The sequence below is a fragment of the Schistocerca gregaria genome, chromosome 5 (assembly GCF_023897955.1).
Source record: "Schistocerca gregaria isolate iqSchGreg1 chromosome 5, iqSchGreg1.2, whole genome shotgun sequence".
NCBI classification, from domain to species: Eukaryota; Metazoa; Arthropoda; class Insecta; order Orthoptera; family Acrididae; genus Schistocerca; species Schistocerca gregaria.
In genome coordinates, this window is record NC_064924.1 from 675,312,888 (window position 1) to 675,332,344 (window position 19,457).

The window sequence follows — 19,457 nt, forward strand, 5'->3', positions numbered from 1 at the left end:
CTCAAAAACATGTTACCATACGAAATTTCTTCCCTTAGATGTCACTTGATTCTGGCCTTGTGAAAGTCGCTTCTGGGATGGTCATGTCCTCTTTGATTCGCTAACCTCTACCGGAATTTTTGACGCATTTTTTCTGCCGTGCCACATTCGTTCACCACAGCCCGACGTTTCTGGTGTCCCGGTGGGCGGCCTAGAGTTCTAACACATATACTACAAAGTCAGTCGACAAACAATTAACAAGTTGTTTCCAGAAAGACCTCTTATGGTAGCAGTGGCTTTACCACTTTTCCTGTTAACTTGCGTTGTGCTCTGAAACCTACACAATCTCTACAACAGTAGCACGAATCACATCACATTTAAAAGAGTCACTTGCATATTAAATGACTTCATGTCTATGGTTATCACCACATACACATTTTCTTGTCGTGGGAGTATAGAATTGCTGCTAACGTGAGGTACAAGAAGAAGAAATACAAGGAAAAGCAAATCAGAAAGTCATCAACGGAAAACCGATACAACAGCAAATACAAGTTTTGCATAGTATGTAATAAAGCATCCACGAATAATGTAGTTCTGCAAGGGTACACACGGAGAAAAAATAGAGCAGACAGAGACTGAAACATGTGACTTCTATATCCGAGGATGCTGCATCTAACAGGTATGCGGATAAAATATTATTGAATAAGACATTAAGAGATACATGACATGGTTCAGGAATTGAAAAACTAATGACTTGACAATGATAGCATGTATGTCACGACAAGAAGTCTTGAGAATTGGACCAAATAACCAGAGAAACAGAATTAAAAACATAGTGGGAGTTAGCAATGCAAATGCAGCGATTTTATGGAAGAAGTCTTATTTACCAGTAGCGAGGCTCATATAACCGTCAGCACACTGTATCCAATAACAAACCTAGGCACTGATAGGTACGTGCAATAAATCATCTATCTGTTCACGAATTACTGAAAACCAAGACCGGTCCCCATGAGACTTCTCCTTCTACTTTCCGTGGTATCGATCGACAAAAAGACTTTCGACAAAGAGCCTCTCCATGATGCTGAATTGCAGGCGAACCGCCGCTGAGCATCCAGTTTTTATTTATCAACTGAAGTTAGGCGCTGCCAAGGGCATAACGAAAGAAGAAATAAAGCTCGAATCAGATGAGGTTACTGAAAGAACTCCACCGTGTCGTTTCAAAGGAAAGGTCACAACAATCGTCTAAAGAGATTTAAAGAAATCACTGGAAACCTAATCCGGATGCCCAGAGGCATCCCTAAATGCAGAGTGGTGGCCCATAGACAATCATGCTATCAGCTCAGGATTCTAAAGTAGCTCTTCTATTTGTCCTTGAACGTTTCTGTTCGGGTTCATAAACAGCTTTCTTCAGGTATATAGCGGTTATAATTTTTCAGCGTTTCTGTTACATTCTTCTTCCAGACAAGTAAACGGTGAATATTCGGACTGACCATCCTCTTAGTCCCACGAGATATTAATGCGTAGCGCTTCAGCAGAAGAAATGTAATGTCTTTAGTAAATTAATCCAAGTTACACGGAATGCTAACAATGAATGTAAGCCAGCCATTTGTTTTACCACATGTACTACACATGATCACTCCGTTTCACGTCATACGATACACATAGTGTCTTCCAGATCTTTTAGGACTGCTTGTGCGAAATTCCAAGCTGAAATGCTATCTCATGACGAGATGCCACGTACGAAACCTGAAGTGCGAAGAGCAGCCGTGTAGAAGCAGGTACCCTGGCCGCGGATGTAACAAACAGTACGTACCTGACACTCATCAGAAAATGGCGGTGGAGTTGCGAGGTAACATAACGTTTTGTGTTAAATTTTGGGTTTGTGGGCAAGAATTCGTAGAATTCGACCCGAGTAGCAAGAAGAAGGTACACGGTCGCTTCTCCACAGCACCGCGGCAGCCCACAGGGTGCATCCTGTGCACGAGTTTTTGGCCAGAAAATGGATCACGCTCCTGGATCACCCGTTGTATTCGCTGGATGTGGACCCAGCCGCATTTGATTGTTCACGAAATTGAAGTTTTTCAGTGGAAGGACACCATTCAGTTGCAATTAAGGATATTTAGGAAGACTGTATTGCAGTACTAAATGCTGCTCCAAGAAAGAACTATAATGACTATTTCAAAACACTTTTAAAATGATTTTAGATGCTTATTGATTCTGGGGGAGAGTACTGCGAATAAATACATTGATTTTTCGAACATAATACATAATTTTTATTTTTCAGAGCCACAGTCCTAACGGATCTGAGACACATTATGTATTACTATTGTCAATTACCTTCCCCTACATAAAGAGTTACTTTGAAATTCTAGCTTCAGGATGATATTTTCTGAAGATGTAACTCTATTCTGAAGGACAACATATCCAAGTAGATAAACACGTGAACTGCAGTCTGACTCGAGCACAAGTTCGGTATGAACTAACTCGCCGCTACTGTCTGGTATGACGTCACGTTTTACCACTTCCCGGGCGTGATCGTCCGCAGGTGGGGCCGAACCCACCTTGTAGCTGCCGACGGCGTGGGCGCCATCGTAGATGAAGAGGTGGTCGTTGCAGTCTAGCTGCAGCAGGTCGAAGCGCAGCATGAACCGCTGCAGGATGGAGTGCGTCTGGAACGTGATGACACAGTCCAGGTTGCGCTCGTTCTGCGATTGCAGCACCGCGCCGTCGATCTTGCGGTACAGCTGCTGCAGGAAGTGGTTCTTGCACAGCTGCTGCATGTGGTCTGCGAACAAGAAGGCGCCGCCTGTCACTGCTGCTACGTCGAGCAGCAAAGAATATTAAAGCTCAACATCCCGTCCACGACAGGAGCATTAGTGGCAGAGCACAAGCTACGACTGGAAGACCAGGGAATACGTCGCCCGAAGCGTTAAGGAGGGGTGCGGCCCTGCACTAGTATGAAGTAATGTTCGGAAACAAAGGGTAACTCCTCTCTGAATCGTATCATTGTGATTCACCCTTTCGTCTCCCTAACACGAGTTCGGTACGTAAATAAGTATCTGAGAACTCGGTGAATTGTAAAGAATCAGCCTTCATAAATTAATAATCTCAAGAAGCAGCATTAGGTGAAGGTAGATTGCAGCCCAAAACAAACTGTTTTAACACTTTTTAAAACTCCCTATGACTATGACAGTACCTATCACGTGTTGCACAGTGAGGAGCATATGTAGTTCAAAAACATCCGATTAAATTCACGAGCGTGACCCAGGCTTTCACGACAAAGTGGCAGAAACAGCTATCGTCAAGAATCGGCAAAACAGGCTGGGTCATTGAATGTATTGCGTTCACTACTCCATAGCGATAGATAATTTAGAATAAGAGAATCTAATCGTCGGAAAAGAATTTGTATTATACGCCTTTAATCCATTTTTAGACGACGTCTTACTATTTTATGAAACGTTAAAAGAACAACCAGACATTCTCAGTATTTCGAAACATGATGAAGTAAGTAGTGACGACCTGTACTGTATGACATTACGACACCTGGTGGTCAAAGGCACATGTTGAAGGAAGTTAGTCATAAAACACAGTTTCATTGTGACATTAACGTACATGTATTTTGTGTCTGACTACAGTCTCGTGTTACCCCTTATTTACTCTCATAAACTTTAGTGTTCAGAAATCAGGTATCATTAGCAAAAATAGGATAAAATTAGAAATCATTGTGAATGTCCATCATACGTCCATCAAACACCAACTTCGAAGAGGCACGTAATTAGAGAGTAATGTATAGCAATGCAGTATATCCATATGTCTCACTTATGTTGGCACTTTAGTTGAGAGAAGAATATAAAATTTTTATGTTCACAATTTAATGACATAAAGGCATATTTTGGAATGGAGGGACAACAGCGTTGAGAACACCACGAACTGCGTCTCATTTCAGTGATATGCATAACTTCTAAACTCCGGTCTAATTACTTAGTGACGGCGTTACAGATTTCCGATCCATATCATGTTCATATTATTACATGTATGGACATATAAGGTGAGGGTGTAGGTCTCGCCGGAGGCGTGCGTGAGTAGTCCCTGCACTCGCACTGTCCTCTGTGCACTCGTTGGCTCACATGGACAGCCGGCACGGTAGCTCAGCGTGTTCGGTCGGAGGGTTAGCAACCCTCTGTAATAACAAAACTGAGTTAATCGATCACCAAAGAACTTCCACGGATGTCTTACGACGTCCGCCTCGAGCAGATGCAACGAACGAAAACGAACAAAAAATAAATAAATAAAATTGGATACAGCATCTGCCACGGAAGCAAGAGATCCCGGATTCGAAACCCGGTCGGGGCACACATTTTCACCTGTCCCCGTTGATATATATCAACGCCAGTCAGCAGCTGAAGGTATTAATATAATTCTAACATCATATTTAAGTTGGTAAATATGTCGGAAGATACAATCTCATTTCAGTCACAACCAACAAAGGTAAGATGTGTAGCATTTAACTTACGCTAAATCTGCTGTAAGAACTTTATTGCTGTCTTGTGAGAAAATCCATCATTTTTAACAGTGCACAACGTATTTCCTTTAGACAGGAGTGTCAAAAAAAAAATTCATATTAAATCGATTTCAATATCCATATCTTGGTATTAACGAAGAGATATAATAAATGTACAGTTTCCTGTTTCGACTGAGCCAACAAAAAGCAGGATACTATGTTGACTGAGGATCGTTCGCCTACGACAAACATTTTCACGAAACTACACACAGATGTTGCCGGAAAGCAACCCAGAACATTGGCGCAACGTCCACCCTATACCGGCAAAGGACTGGCGCCGGAACTCTGCTGCCGTTGCTTGCGTGCATCAGCGACCGCAGCCCCGCTGACAGTACAGTGAATAATGCAGGACATCTTTCAGGGGAAGAGAATCATTGTGTTGGCTGCAGCAAAGAATAAAACGTTTGTCACAAGTAATACGCATTACTGAAGTTACCTAGTAACTAGTTGAGAAGCAGGAAAGAAGAGCCAAGAGTAAAATCTACCGCTATAAACACAGAAAGTACGATGTGTTAAGGATAGTGAAATGGATATAAGGTGATGATCTTGAAAGGGTACGTGTGGATGGTAACATTTTATTCAAATTGAAATTAGATAAGGTGGAAGTTGCAGGTTCTTTGTGGTACTGCATAACTATGCAATAGATAGATGGAGAGCCAAAAGGGTAAGTATTCAATAGAGAGGAGGCCACTTTAATTACAAGTCTGTACGCCCTTATCCCTTAAAAATTGTTGTCAGTATTTTCCCTATCATAAAATCTTGTTAATCATAAGAATATCAGATGCTATCTTCGGAGGTCCTTCATAGACTCGCACTTACAGAGCCCATTAAAGGTCAACTGCAGCGTCTCCAGTGCGCTCCAGCTTTAACCTCCCCTGGTGGCTGGCAACGCTGGGCTCACCACCACGTAGGGCCACCGCTTCTGCTTCTGACTCCACGTAGGAAAACTATATACTCGGAAAAGTATCGCAGTCGCATCTTAACGTAGGACTTGTACCACCCGTAAGGAACACTACAGAGGTTAAGTGCCTAAACCGTACGTAAAATAACATGACTGTCTTCGCTAAATGGTTTACGCGCACAGACAGACGCTGAACAATACGGGGTGCGCTGGAGCCTGGCGTCGTACACTGTCCCTCTCACAGCGCATCGCCCAGAAAACCCGAAAATCAGCTGCAATTTATTTGTATTTGAACAACGGTATGAGTTTCTCAAACGTTAAACTACGACACATCGACAGTCCATGTACTGAAAAAGGCAACATAAGATTTTAGAACCTATACTATGTTATGAAATACATCGAAGAAAACCAGCGGTCGATTCAAATAATATCGTTCTTGTGAAGCACAGTTGGCTTTTCTCCTGAAGAAGAAATGAGTACTACCGACAGAAAACCCCAAGTTGGTTCCGTATTTATAGACTTCCAGAAGACTTTTGACACCGTTTCCTACTAGTAGCTTCTAATCAAATTGCTTACCAATGTAGTATCGTTTCAGTTCTGTGACTGGATACGTGATTTCCTATAAGAAAGGCTACAGTTTACAGAAACTGGAGGGAACCAATCTAATGAAAAGACAGTGATAGTAAGGGTCCGCAAGAAAATGCAACAGGCCTAATCTATAGAAGCAATTTAGCATAAAATCTGAGCAAAAATCTTGGATGACTTGCAGTTGATACTGTCGTTTACCGCCTATTAAGGGCCGTTGGAACGCCCTATCCCGACAATGTCAAATTTAGTGACTTGGTTTCCCCGTATTTGAGGAACCCTGTACTCATAGACATGAAACTTTTACAGGACATGTATGTTCTCAGGCTACTGAACTACAATAATTGCATTTCATCCACTGTTTTCGTAAATATAATTGTTTTATTTACACGGTTACAATTTTGTGTACTTCTTTGTACGTTATCCTAAATAATTTTAATTATACATAACATTATATTCTTATTTCAGTTCAGTAGACTCAGGATATATATGTTATTACTCTCTGAAAACTTGAATACTCTACTCGAGGTGGTTTGTGAGATTTATGGAAAATGCAACAGAAAATATTAATTTTCAGGAACGGCTTCTACAGCTCCAGAAGACTGTAACTCACTTATTATATGCTTAATTTTTTAATTTTGGTCACTCGGAAGCACCCTGCACCAAACTGTATATCATTCTCTTGATCTTTCTCCAAGTTTTTTCTTCTTTTCTTTTTTTCTGGACTCCTTAGTGGCCAACTGTGCTGCATATTCTCCTTTATCAATGCGAACCTTGTCCATCTGTTCAAGTTCTCTGATGCGGTTTGCTCCAGGATTAATTCCCATATGCTGTAGCACTTTCAACCTACCAATGCTGCCATCATTAAAAACAATAAGAACATCACTGACCCCCCCCACTTTAGTGTCTTCATTGCAACAAAAACAATTTTTGCTAAGCGAGTCGATATAAGATTACTGACCGGTTCATTTGGATTTTGAGTCTGACCATGCAGTAATTCATGATTTGCCACATCTCTGTAAATACGTTTTATGATATCCACGAGTGCTGCTGGGATGGAATGTTTTGAATGTATGTACTGATTGCGGTAATTTCACCATGAATCAGGTCCAGGAGGGCAAAGGTGGTGTACTGGTTTTTCATCAGTTGACAGTGTGTGGAAGAAGGTAGCCCATACTGCCTGCTCCATTTTCAACAAATTTTCAGTATTATTTCTAACGGCCATCCCGTAGTACTGTCGCAGTTAATCTCTCATTATGTCTGTCAACCTGCTTCTTACCGTTTTACCATTAGAAAGTTTCTTGTCTCTCAAACTTTGTTTCAACTTCCTCAACCTGGTGCCCATCCTCTACTGGACATGACCTTTACAACACAACAATCCATAGCCATCTATATAAAAAATTACCGATTTTATCAGATCTTGAAGTAAATCTGCGACCGTAGCAGCATCACGGCTCCGGACTGAAGCGCCTAGAACAGCTCTGGCGCAGCGGCTGGCGAAAAATAACATGGACAATGTTGTTGGAAAGAAGGCGAATAGACTGCATTTTATTGTCAGAATACTTAGAAGATGCAACACATCTGTTAAAGACACTTCCTACACGATGTTTGTGCGTCCTCTTTTGACTTTTATTGCTTCCTATGTGTTGCTTCACAGATATGATTAATGGAGGGCTTCAGAAATTTCAAAGAAGTGCAACTCGTTTTGTAGTATCAGGAAATAGAGGAGGCGGGGTAGCAATCATTCTTACAAAGGCAAGACCTTTTCGCAAAGTTTCAATTACGTAGCTTCTCCTCAAATGATGCAATACAGGTATTTTGTGAACTTCTACCTGTGCATAGGGAGAAATTACCTTGTAATGAAATGAGAGAAATAAGAGCTCTCACGAAATGATTCAGGTCTTCATTGCTTCTCATCTACAGTTCGAGAGTGAAACGATAGAGAAATCGTCTGAAAGAGTTTCTTTGAAGGCTCTAGCAAGCACCCAGGTGTAAGTTGCAGAGCCGTCATGTGGATGTAGCAACTTGCTCCTCGAAACGAAAATAGGGATTTGGAACTGAAAATTCTAAAATACCAGTCTAGCTTTATGAGTATTCCTGTGTTTTTGCACGGAAGTAATTATTGTAGGACAGTAAAAAAGATTCACCCACGCGATCGACTTTTTTTCGGGGAGTTAGTCTAAGAAGGAAATTCGAGATTCCACCTCCAGTCACCGTGTCCTGCAGAGCATAGGCTTGGGGCAGCCAAGTTGACGAGTTGTGATTTGCGTGATTTGCTTGTTTTAACGCTTGCCGGAGCGCGTCTGTGAGCTCCAGCAGCCGCTACAGACGGCGCCTTGAAGGTCTTCCCCTTCTGAGAAAACGCACATGCGGGCGCACGCAAGCTAGTGGTGCAGCGCCACAACAGACTTTACAGTTTTCCCGAAATCTCGCAAGAGGATTCTTTTTATTTCCCTCCTCGAGGGAACTTGTTTGCCCGCGAGTTCAACTGCCAACTCGTTGGAACTTTAATTGGCTACGTAAAGGAGTCGGAAGCCATGTAGCAGACTTGCTTAAGAAAATACTTGCGAGAAAGTTACGGGTTCAGCGAGGACGCAGGAGTTGAGCATTATCAATCGCGGCGTTTTCGCGGTATTCCGTTTTCCAGATAAACAATTCTATTTGAAACATTAGGCTGCAGTTTAAGGAACATTATCTTTCTTCTGCACGTTTTTGTAGATTGTGCCTCATAGCGTATTTTTACTGTTTGAAATATGAAAAAGAATCGGTCACACGTCTTTAGTAATTCAAAACAAACAAAAAATGTGGTTCTCTGTTATTAATGTAATAGAACATTATGAAAGAGGATCCACAGCCTCCCAAGATCTGAGATGATGTAGAAATTATAATGTCTGTGAAAAAGCTTTCCTTATATTTTTGTTTTATAACAGCTGATACGACTAGCTCACTTTTCCTTGAACCACTTCAATCTTGGCGCCTTTCCTGTCTGTACAAGTCAGATTACGTGCCATTCGAGGATGTATTACTTTTGTTTAATATAACTGATATTTCCTGTCCTAACATTTCCTTGTAATGGAGAGAACCTAACAGCGTTGGGTCTTACTAATACTGTGATGCTATTCTTCGACAGCCATTGCTGAAGCCTTCATGTATGTTGCATGATCAGTGAAAGAAACTACGTTCACGCAGTGCCATCCTGTTAAAAGAAGCATTTCTACGCAGTGCAAATTCTGGAATTGAAGTGATCATCATTCTTTCCACGGTCACACATCAGTCTGTTTGTAATGGACCATCAAGAATTCATTGAGCCGGTTTTACCGCCACTCCCGTCATCAAGATAATTCCGCTTTCTCTTCTTGCTAATCACATAAGTCACATGACATTTGATTATTCACCAAAGAGAAAGAAGAATTATATTGCTACTTATATAACGTCAGAAATTTTGCTGTAATAAATTCACCATTCATGATGCATGATATTTGAGACAAATTCTGGGGATGGTTAAGCCGCAGCGTATTTCATTCCCCTCTTTGAATAGTCCAATGGCCGTCTCCCTTAAGTTTTATATAACGCCACATTCAGTTTCAACCTTCCATTGCATGCCGCACTACATCTATATGATTTTTTTTTTAAATTCACAATAAAAATCTCTCCTAGAACGTGCAAGACACTACTTTCAGACTGAACTTCAATTGTTTCGCTTTCGAAGGGGTAGACGGAAAAATGAACACCTAAAACTTGTCGTGCGAGCTATGGTGATTAGGAGGCGAAAGTTGTTATTGGAATTTCGTAACTGATTCACCAACAAAAAATCTTTCTTTTTATGACTGCAACCAAACTATCTCATCCCATCCGTCATATTTCTGATTGTTCATGGTCAAGTGTTGCTTTTCACAGCATTCAGCTATCTTGCCTAAACCCTTTTGTAATTCGTTTCAACCTTCTTTAAGTCTTCGAGTTGGTTTTTAAGGAATGCAGATATTTTTGGTGGAGCCGCCGCAGATTACCGCTAAAGAGGTCTAGCATGATCTCGATCATCTTCAGCTCCACAGCCGATTTTTTTAAATGTTGCCCACAGCTGTAACGATATACATTTACTCTGACACGACTGTTTTCTTTCAGAAGCACTACATCAGGATACACCGCCAACAGACTTCATGACAAATCCCCACAGAGTTGTCTAGTATGTTACTGCAACCGTTTACCCGTCTGGACTCAAGAACTGATTGTACAAAATAATTTTAAGAGGAAGCATTTCGTTGAACTGCGTACAAAGTTTTATGTATTTTGACCAAAATATGAAGAGCAAGCTAAAATCTCCTTCCCTCCACTAACTCTTCCATAACTGAACTTGTACTTACGAATATCTGCGACACTTGATAGTTTGTCTCCACTCATTGTAACTACTACTGACGTGACAAAAAATTAATTTGTGTAAGATAAAGATCAATTTCACCTATAAAATTGTGATCCACGGGGCGTAAGAACAGTTACGGAGATCACCAGGACCACTATATAAAATGGGGACCCTCATTGTCCTGTATGTTTACTGCCCGCTCCCACATCACACAGCGCAGCAAAAAATCGCCCACACATCTTTTCTCAGATGCCCCGTCCTCCTCATACACACACACACACACACACACACACACACACACACACACACACACACACACACAAACACACATACATACACACAAACACTGCATCAAACCATTCCTCGGCCACTCGCCTTCCCTGTTAAGTCTAAAAGCGAAATATGTAGGGTAGTCTGTTTCTTTAAAAGTACTTTTTTTACCACTATTTTAGTGAATTATCGTTATAAATTTTTTCCGACTTATCCATGTATTAAACAGTTATTCGATCTTACGTCACTGCACACAAGAAATATTGCACACTTTAATACACGAACAAAAGAACATTGTTCATATAGGAATCTTTATTTAACTAGTAAGAAAACTTCTTACGCAGAGAATGAAAACTTAAAACACTAGCTAATTACAAAAATGGAAAATTTCACAGAAAATAAAACATATCTAACAGAGTACAGCCACACAAAACAGGAATGAACAGACAAGAAGTACGTAAGTTTGAATATCGCTAAAAAATGTAAACTACAAATGACATGTATTTGATTGGTGATGTAAATTTCTGTCCTACTTCAATGAGTTTTTCCTCGTTCTTATTTGAGAAAAATCAGTATTTTGTGCCATTTCATTTCTACCTGCTTAGATATCTGTAAAAGTGCATTGCAGATTATACTTCACACTGAACCGTACAGTTTCTCTTCCTTTAGTGTACGGAGAGTTGGAAGAATGAATGCTTTTGCGCCTCTGTACGAACAATTAGCTGCAGCAATTACCTGACCATTCGCGCCACCTTTCTCTATCAGATTCCGAAAGCGGATAACTATTCCTGACTCGTTGTAAAATGTTATATTTAAAAATACTTTTCAGAACTGTCAGCGTTGCAGCAGTCGTGGGTTCTGTTACATTCACCAGCACGGTTGTAAGTAAAGTTCTCGTCAACACTGGCTGCAAAAACTGTTTGCTTTAGTCAATGGTTCCAATTTTTGATTACTAGGACCCGTATTCGGTACTAAGTACCACCATAAAGTCATCACCTATTTTGCAGCCATCTTACTCGCTTCCCAATTAGGTGTGTCGTACAGTCAAGTGCGTAACATACCCACTTGGGAAGCGAGTCTGACGACTTTGCGACAGGTGATGGATTTATGCTGATACTTGATACCGAATCCGGAACCAGGAAGGCAAAAGAAAAATTCTGACGCAGACTAAAGCAAACAGTTTTTTTTTCATCATTTAGTTGGTCGACGTTCCAACCGACATTAGGCAGGTCATATGTTACTTCAGCAACGCGAGAAATTGGATAAGAAAATATCATTGAAAAACCTAAGTGCTTCATTTTTAAGATTGTTTCGCAGCCAATAGATTTGAGAGAAAGTTACATTTCTACTTATGCGTCTATACGATACTTCATTTTTTAAAACCCGATATTTAGGTGCGAACAAATCTTGGAAATCTTTGCGTAAAAAGTGTTACTTCAAGCCCAGTTACGGGCATAGTCAACCTCGCAAAGTTTGTCGGAATGCTTCTCAGTTGCTTCAGTTCTTTTATTCGGTAATGAGTCATCTTCCACAGATGAATGTTTAGCCAAGTAGTTCGTCCCCTGACACTTTGTATAAGCTGTTGCTGACAGCAGCCAAGCGGCGGCACGTCGCTCTGTTTAGCACACTGGGCTCGCATTCCAGACGGCTGTGATTCAAGTCCCCCTCCGACCATGGAGACTGAGGTTTACCATGATTTCCCTACAGACCTCTTGAGACAAAAGCAGAGATGGCTTCTGTCAAACGGGTACGGATGATCTGCTTACGCAGCTTTACCCTACCAGAGTAGGCGCTCCATCTCTAATGGCCTCATCGTTGACGGGATGTTGAACCCTAATCTAACCATCTTTAATTCTGACAGTGTCATTCCTAATAAATCATATGAACTGCAACGTTCATACTCGTGAACTGCAAGGGTTCATGTGATATATTAATTCTGTCTAGAGGTTTGTATTGACTATGAAAAGGTTGAGAATACGTTTTTAAGACCTACTGCTACAATTTATAGGTTATGTTCCCACTCTTATGAATTATATCTCTCTCTCTCTCAGACCTTTAAAAACGATATGAATGTTTTTATATGGGTTCTTTTCTGACAACCCAACGCGCATTTTTTGTGTCTTTGGCATCATCTTGGAAAGAATCATGGAGTTTGTTTTTAAAGCCTACTATAGCAGCCTTCTATGACAAAAAAATTTGTAGAGCAATTCCGCCTCATGCCTTTTTACTGTTTTGTTTCACCCAGACATGCTTCAGCACTATTTGTGCTGTCGTCATTGGGTGTTTCTTATTTTCTGACTTACATTATGCTATTGAACATTTATTTTCATAAATATTCTGCTACACAGTCTACAACTTCTCAATGTTTTGATATTGTGGTGCTTTCTCGTATTTTACCGGTGAGGTGAATAGGCTGATATCGTGACCTGTGGTCCCTTGACACTGCACTTTCTCCGATTTTTCAAAAACATAGGCATACTTCTCGCCACAATTACTTGTTGTATGAGCCAATTCACTTCGCCAAGAACATATGGGAAAGCACTACAATATGAAAACCATGATAAGTTGTAGATTGTGTAGCAGAATAGCTGCAAAAATAAACGTCCAATAGCATCATGTAAGTTAGAAAATAAAAACAACACACTGAAGATAGCACTAAATGTGTTGAAACATTCTGGGTGAAACAAAACAGAAAGAAGGTGTCTTCCATGAGGCGGAATTCTTCATTCTATTTCGTAGCAAGCACGTACATAAAAAGAAGAACTGCTACACCACAACATGATTATCGCCGTATAGTTTCCTTAATTGCACTGTTATTACCTTCCGCATATTCCCCAGGAGTAAATAACACATCACGACATGCCATAGTTCGCAACAACACATGGCTCCATGCAGGGGCCGCGCCGTTGCGTAGCAACAGTCTGAGACGAAGCTACTGACATGCAACATTAATGTACGCGTCCCAAGTCAGCAAAATCTTAAGAAAATCGTCAAACGCTATGAGATCACAGAGCGGCGATTTCAACCAAAAGGTAAGCCATTAGCAAACATCTCAGTTCCGTCAATTCATGGTACGCAAAAAGCAGGCGTCAAGACGATTGCACCTTTCTGCTGAGGCATAATATAAATTTTTATCGGCATGTGTAATGAATACGGAGATCATTAACACAGCAGTTACATCCAGGGTAATTTCCTTTTGCAAACTATTCATCCAGGTTATTTATCAAAGTTTGTGTTGGATGACACGAATTTTATAATTTAATAATAAGTTAGAGGAAAACCGGAATAGATCGAACTATGCATCCTCTTACGAAGCTCCCGTGCCAAGAGATCTCTGCATTCGCTCATACGTTGTTCGACAAGTCATGTGTGTCTATATTTTTATAAGAAGTTTCAACAACTTTATATAGACGAATTTCAAACACTGACCTGCATTTTTTTGTCAAGGTAATGATTTGTCTTTTAGATCACAGAAGTCTTATAAATGGAATGTTGTCGCTGCTTAGGCCGGCCGCAGTGGCTGAGCGGTTCTAGGCGCTTCAGTCTGGAACCGCGCGACCGCTACGGTTGCAGTTTCGAATCCTGCCTCGGGCATGGATGTGTGTGGTGTCCTTAGGTTAGTTAGGTTTAAGTAGTTCTAAGTTCTAGGGGACTGATGACCTCAGATGTTAACTCCCGTAGTGCTCAGAACCATTTTAACCTTTTTAACTGTGGGACCAAGCTGCTGAGGTCATCGGTCCCTAGGCTCACGCACTACTTAAACTAACTTATGCTAAGGACTCGAGAACTCGAACCTCCGATAGTTGTTCCGGCAGAAATCGAAAGACTGCGTACTACTTATGACTTCTATTCACTTGCTTCACGTCGTCAACAATCTTAACTTTCAATATTTGAGTGCAAAAGTAATCTTCATTTAAAATGTCATTAAATTTACACCTTTTCAAATTTAGTTATATGTAAGATTTCTGCAATCTTTAACTGAGCGTCTTGGGTCTGCTTTTGCTGATGAGTACACAGGTGCACTGAACACAGCTTCTTGTGCCATTTAAAGTTGACCGAATAATTGCTATTTACTTACGTCAGAAAGATTTCCGAAACCAATTTTCTTCATCATATTAATATAGAGAAACACGTCACTTGACTGATCACTTTTAGAAATTTTTCCATTTTAATTTTTTCTTGTTTGTCGTCTCTTTCTTTGGGGCGCAAAGGGCCTTCTCAACCTTGGTGGCGACAAGGCATTGCGCTGACTGTTCGAGCACACTCGCGTCCTTAGTGTGGTCTTGTGCAGCCGTAAGTCGAAGTTTCGATTTTTTCCCCTTAGATGGTCAAGTGCGGGCATAAGTGGAAGTGTTGCCTTTTTATGGTTGGTAGACTTGCTTCATCCTACCCCCCATCTTACAAAAGGACACTCCGTTGATAGAAATGGTTTATTCACTGATAATATCGATGTGCACATGGACTCAAGAAATGTTCGTGTGAATCTCAGCAATCAATGAAAATTGTTCTGTCTTTTAGGATCATTTGATCTCGCATCAACTGTTCAGTTATTAGGTTATTCATGTCGACCAGTTGAATGTATTCCAAACATTTGCTGGTCTAATGCCTTACAGTGAAAACGAGCATAATATTTACACTTCATTCATTTATTTCAAGAAATATGTTGTAACTCATATTAAAACATAGTATTACACATGCGTCGTTATATTTATATTGGAATATTATTGCTGTAGTATTTTCAGTATGAAACGGTCGGCTCGGCATCTCGTGGTTAGCGACGCTGCCTCTAGATCGCGGGGCCCCACGTTCGATCCCCGGCAGGAGCGAAGGCGTTCTTCACTCGGAGACTGGATGTCTGTGTTGCCATAGTCACTTCATCTCGTTTTCATCGACGCCCAAGTCGCCGAAGAGGCATCAGACACAAAAACTTCCACCAGACGACCAGACTACCACCGACGAGGCTATACGATCACTTCATTTAAGTGTAAAATGCGTGCTGAAATATACGTCAGCAAAGAAAGTGAACGACAGGTAAGCAACAAGCAGGTAAATAAGGAACTGTTGCCTGATAGCTCATTTAAGTGAGTCGCTATTATTGTCTAACTGAATACGTACCAACAGTTCACACAGTTTTTCTATGGTGACTTGAACTTTTGTCTGATGGTGTGCGGGGGAAAGGGGGTGGGGCAGACAACAGAGGAATGAAGCAACAGCTTTACACACTAACAGAGGGCTGCAAGGAGAAGACCTGTACGTAAGGACAAAGAAGGCGATGCCTTGGCATTCGGATGAAGTATTTACTTCATGCTTCTTACGCTTTCAGCGCTCCATTAGGAGAACATAACGTACAAGCAGTGAGGCGCACTACTTCGGCGATTTCAAGAAAATTGCGAGAGAAGTTTTACGTTCAGTGATGTGCCGGTGCATCGCGACCCTGAGCATGGGAAGGCGGCCGTCATGTGGCTAGCGCCCAAGCCCCGTAGTCGGTGGATCATAGGATCGAATCCTGTTCACATTTGTTTTTAAATTTATATCTTTATTTTTCGACACTAGTCATATTATTTCACACATATTGCATTTGAAAGGTAATACACTGAAAAGACACGTCTATTTGCACGAATTTTTATTGAATTTCCTATGTTATTCCGCACTGTACCATGTTTTATTACTACAAAAGGGCATTATTCGACTTGTAGATAAAAACTTCAGCGTGCGCCTTCACATTAGCTCAAATTCATTGACGACGAAAGAGAAATTGCTTCTCATGAAGATGATGTCAAAATAAATTCAGTCGTACATCGCCAGTTTACGGCACCGACGTTTACGGAAATGTTGTGTTATGCATGGTTTGCATCGAAATTGTCGGAAGAAAGAATTTTTTTTCAGGATGTAAACGAGCTTTGTTTTTCCTTAGAAATTCTGAAGATTCCTGGTGCATGCAGGAAAGCTTCAATCATTCAACGTAGCAGATCCTCTTTTCCGTATCTGTTAGAAAAATGTCATCCTGCAGTTTGTAATGTCGAAAGCACATCCTACCATTAATGACACATTACACTCATATTCTTGGATACAGTAACTCATTATATTATTGAATGAAGCTGTTTACATCTTTATTTATCTGTGTTTGACTTCTGCTTTCCAAGCCTGTCCTCGTCCTTGAATCCTGTCTCTGCAGATCGAAGAGTCCAGGCGCTAAGCTGTTCTCGGTACCTCAGTCGACTGCAGGTATTTCGGGAATGACGATTGTCAGGAAAACTTTATGCGTTTGGTTGTTTATTTGTCGATAATTCTAAAAGTAATATTTGCTGTAATCGTAAAATTAGAAAAAAAATAACGTTGGAAATTCAATAATATTGATTGCAAATACACGTGCCTTTTCATCACATTGCCTTTCAAATGTAATATGTGTGAAATAATACGACTAGTGTTGAAGACAGATTTTCTACGCTAACAGATGATAGTAATGGTATGTACTTATACCTACACATTCTCACTAAAATACAAAATTTAACAATAACGCTGGTATTACTCATTCGCTTAAGTGTTTTTTTTTTTTTTTTTTTTTTTTTTTTTTTTTTTTTTTTTTTACTGCAAATTTTGGTTGCTGGCGTAGATAGATTATTTTCCGTAATCTTCCGACTAGGGGTCGAGTCGCAGTCATGAAGTGGAGAAGCTGTAATAATCGGCTACTGATTATTATTTTGTTGTCTAGCAACCACGAAAATCATGAAACTTATTCTGTACTACGCGTATAGGTCATAACTGGAGTAGGTGATTCTTTTCACGGCTGGGTTAACATAACCCGCTCAGCTGAGCTATACGATCAGCATCTGAACTTTTCCTTTAGGAAAATTTTGCCTAGCACAAGTCGAACTCGGTCGGTGGCCTCCATTCTCTCCAGCGAGCAGTATGCGAACCAGCTCTCGCCGCGTTCCAGCGCTTCGTTTAATTCACGCGCTATTTCAGGATCGGCATTGTCAGCAATAAGAGCCACGTGCGTCGCTCCATTCTCGTCATTAACGGCCCATAAATCGCCGAAACGTTCAGCCGCGCACATCTCATTGCGGATTTATTTGTGCGCCGCACCAACAACGCCCCCTTGATTACTGTTGATACGTAACTCATATTCTTTCTCCCGTACATCGCGCCAGTATCAATTCCCTGCTGCCGGCACTGACGTCCGTCAGATTCAGCAGCACATTTTGGGTCAGCTGCCGTCCTTTTCGCTTCCTACAGCAAAATTTAATGTCCTCATCCCGTCATTTATTCACCGAATGAATCTCTAACAGTACTCAATACAATGCTACATATCTTATTACCGTATCATCACATGGTACTACGTCACTATAAGCGCCAGATTGGGGTTGTACTACCACTGATTGTTTTAATCCTGTTACAACTCTTTGAATTAACGCTTCGCTTCAGTTGCTGTGCAAAAGTCTGTTACTGACAACCTCACGGAGAGATAACTGGACAAATACTCATGAGATGTGGAACGAGACACATCTGTCTGCTTGTGTAGGGAAAGCGAGGAGAGTGCCAACACGTTACATCCATGTGAAAAAGTTCAATACCTTCGTAGTTATATAAAGGTTGCCTCAAGTCAGAAGCGTGTCGGTATTGCACCGATTAGCTTAATATCGACATCCTTACAGGGTAATACCAAAGCATGGAATACAGACAGAATAAAACTCCCGTTAAAAGAGTACGCAGGATATTTTTCGAAAAGTGTGTTGACGTTAAAGGAAGTAAATCAACTTCGCCTTTATTAAAACCTAGAACTTAATCGAAACTTGTTGCTGATGGTTTTCTTAATCTTACTTTGGGATTTGTATTTTTAAAACGAGAAACCCAGATTGGCTATTTTATTGGAATTGTATTTAGACCTTGTATTTCGGCATCATGGGTAATTCGACGCAGCTTACTGACTTCACTAAATTTAATACCTTTTTTAGGGATCCTTCAATCCATTTAGCTCTCTCTGATTTTATTTTTCTGATCCTCACCACCCGAAATTAGGTTTAAGAGCTTACTTAAGGGTAAAAAACATCATTTTTGGAGTTTCGAGCATGGGGAAACATCGACACCCTCTCGACATTGCTCTACACTCGTCTGTCATCATTACCCACTCAGATATGATAGCGAACACCAGATTGCAATGGCTTTGCTAATGCTCCAAAATTTACAAAACCCGTGTTAAAAGACACTCTAGAAAGTATACTATCTACGTATTTTATCGTTATTACCGGTAAAAAGTATTGAAACGCTTACCTCAAATTAAGCGTGAAACGAGAGTAAGCTCAGCATTTAATAAAAGTTAATATTAAGCGCCGTAATAAGACTGTCGTTTACAAGAACTCGTCGCCTCGGCACCCAGCTGGCATCGTCTCCCACTGACCACAGCTGAGCAAACGATGGTCCAGGTATTGCCCGTCACGTCGGCATTCGCCTTGTCTCTCTCTTTTAATGCAGCCCCCGTCCCAGCGATGAGTGCGCTAGCGCGTAGTTGCAAGGACTTAACGATGCACGGAAAGCGTTAGAGAGCTACCTTGGTCGGCGTTATCCACTTTCTCCGAAACTGTTCGAAGCTGAACCCAAGGCGCATACTTTTAGCTTTTTGGCCTCCCAGATGTGCTCGCTCGAACAGACCTGGGGTGACCTGCACGCCACGGTATCATCCTCATTTCCACACAATGTTCCTCAAACAATTCTGCCACAATCTGGGGTCGAAGAAACATTGATAGAATTATACAATGAGAACTGACTCTGTAACTGCGTATAATCAGATTTTTATAATGAGTATT

At 41.0% G+C, this 19,457-nt stretch overlaps 1 protein-coding gene across 2 annotated transcripts in view; it reads right to left on the reverse strand.

The window, feature by feature from the left end:
- Window positions 1-19,457, reverse strand: part of LOC126272400 (uncharacterized) — a 357,356-nt gene that overhangs the window by 90,898 nt on the left and 247,001 nt on the right. For both annotated transcript variants that reach the window (XM_049975227.1, XM_049975228.1), the window contains exon 2: window positions 2,541-2,764. In XM_049975227.1, the coding sequence (XP_049831184.1) occupies window positions 2,541-2,764 (224 nt within the window). The remainder of the gene's footprint in view (window positions 1-2,540; window positions 2,765-19,457) is intronic.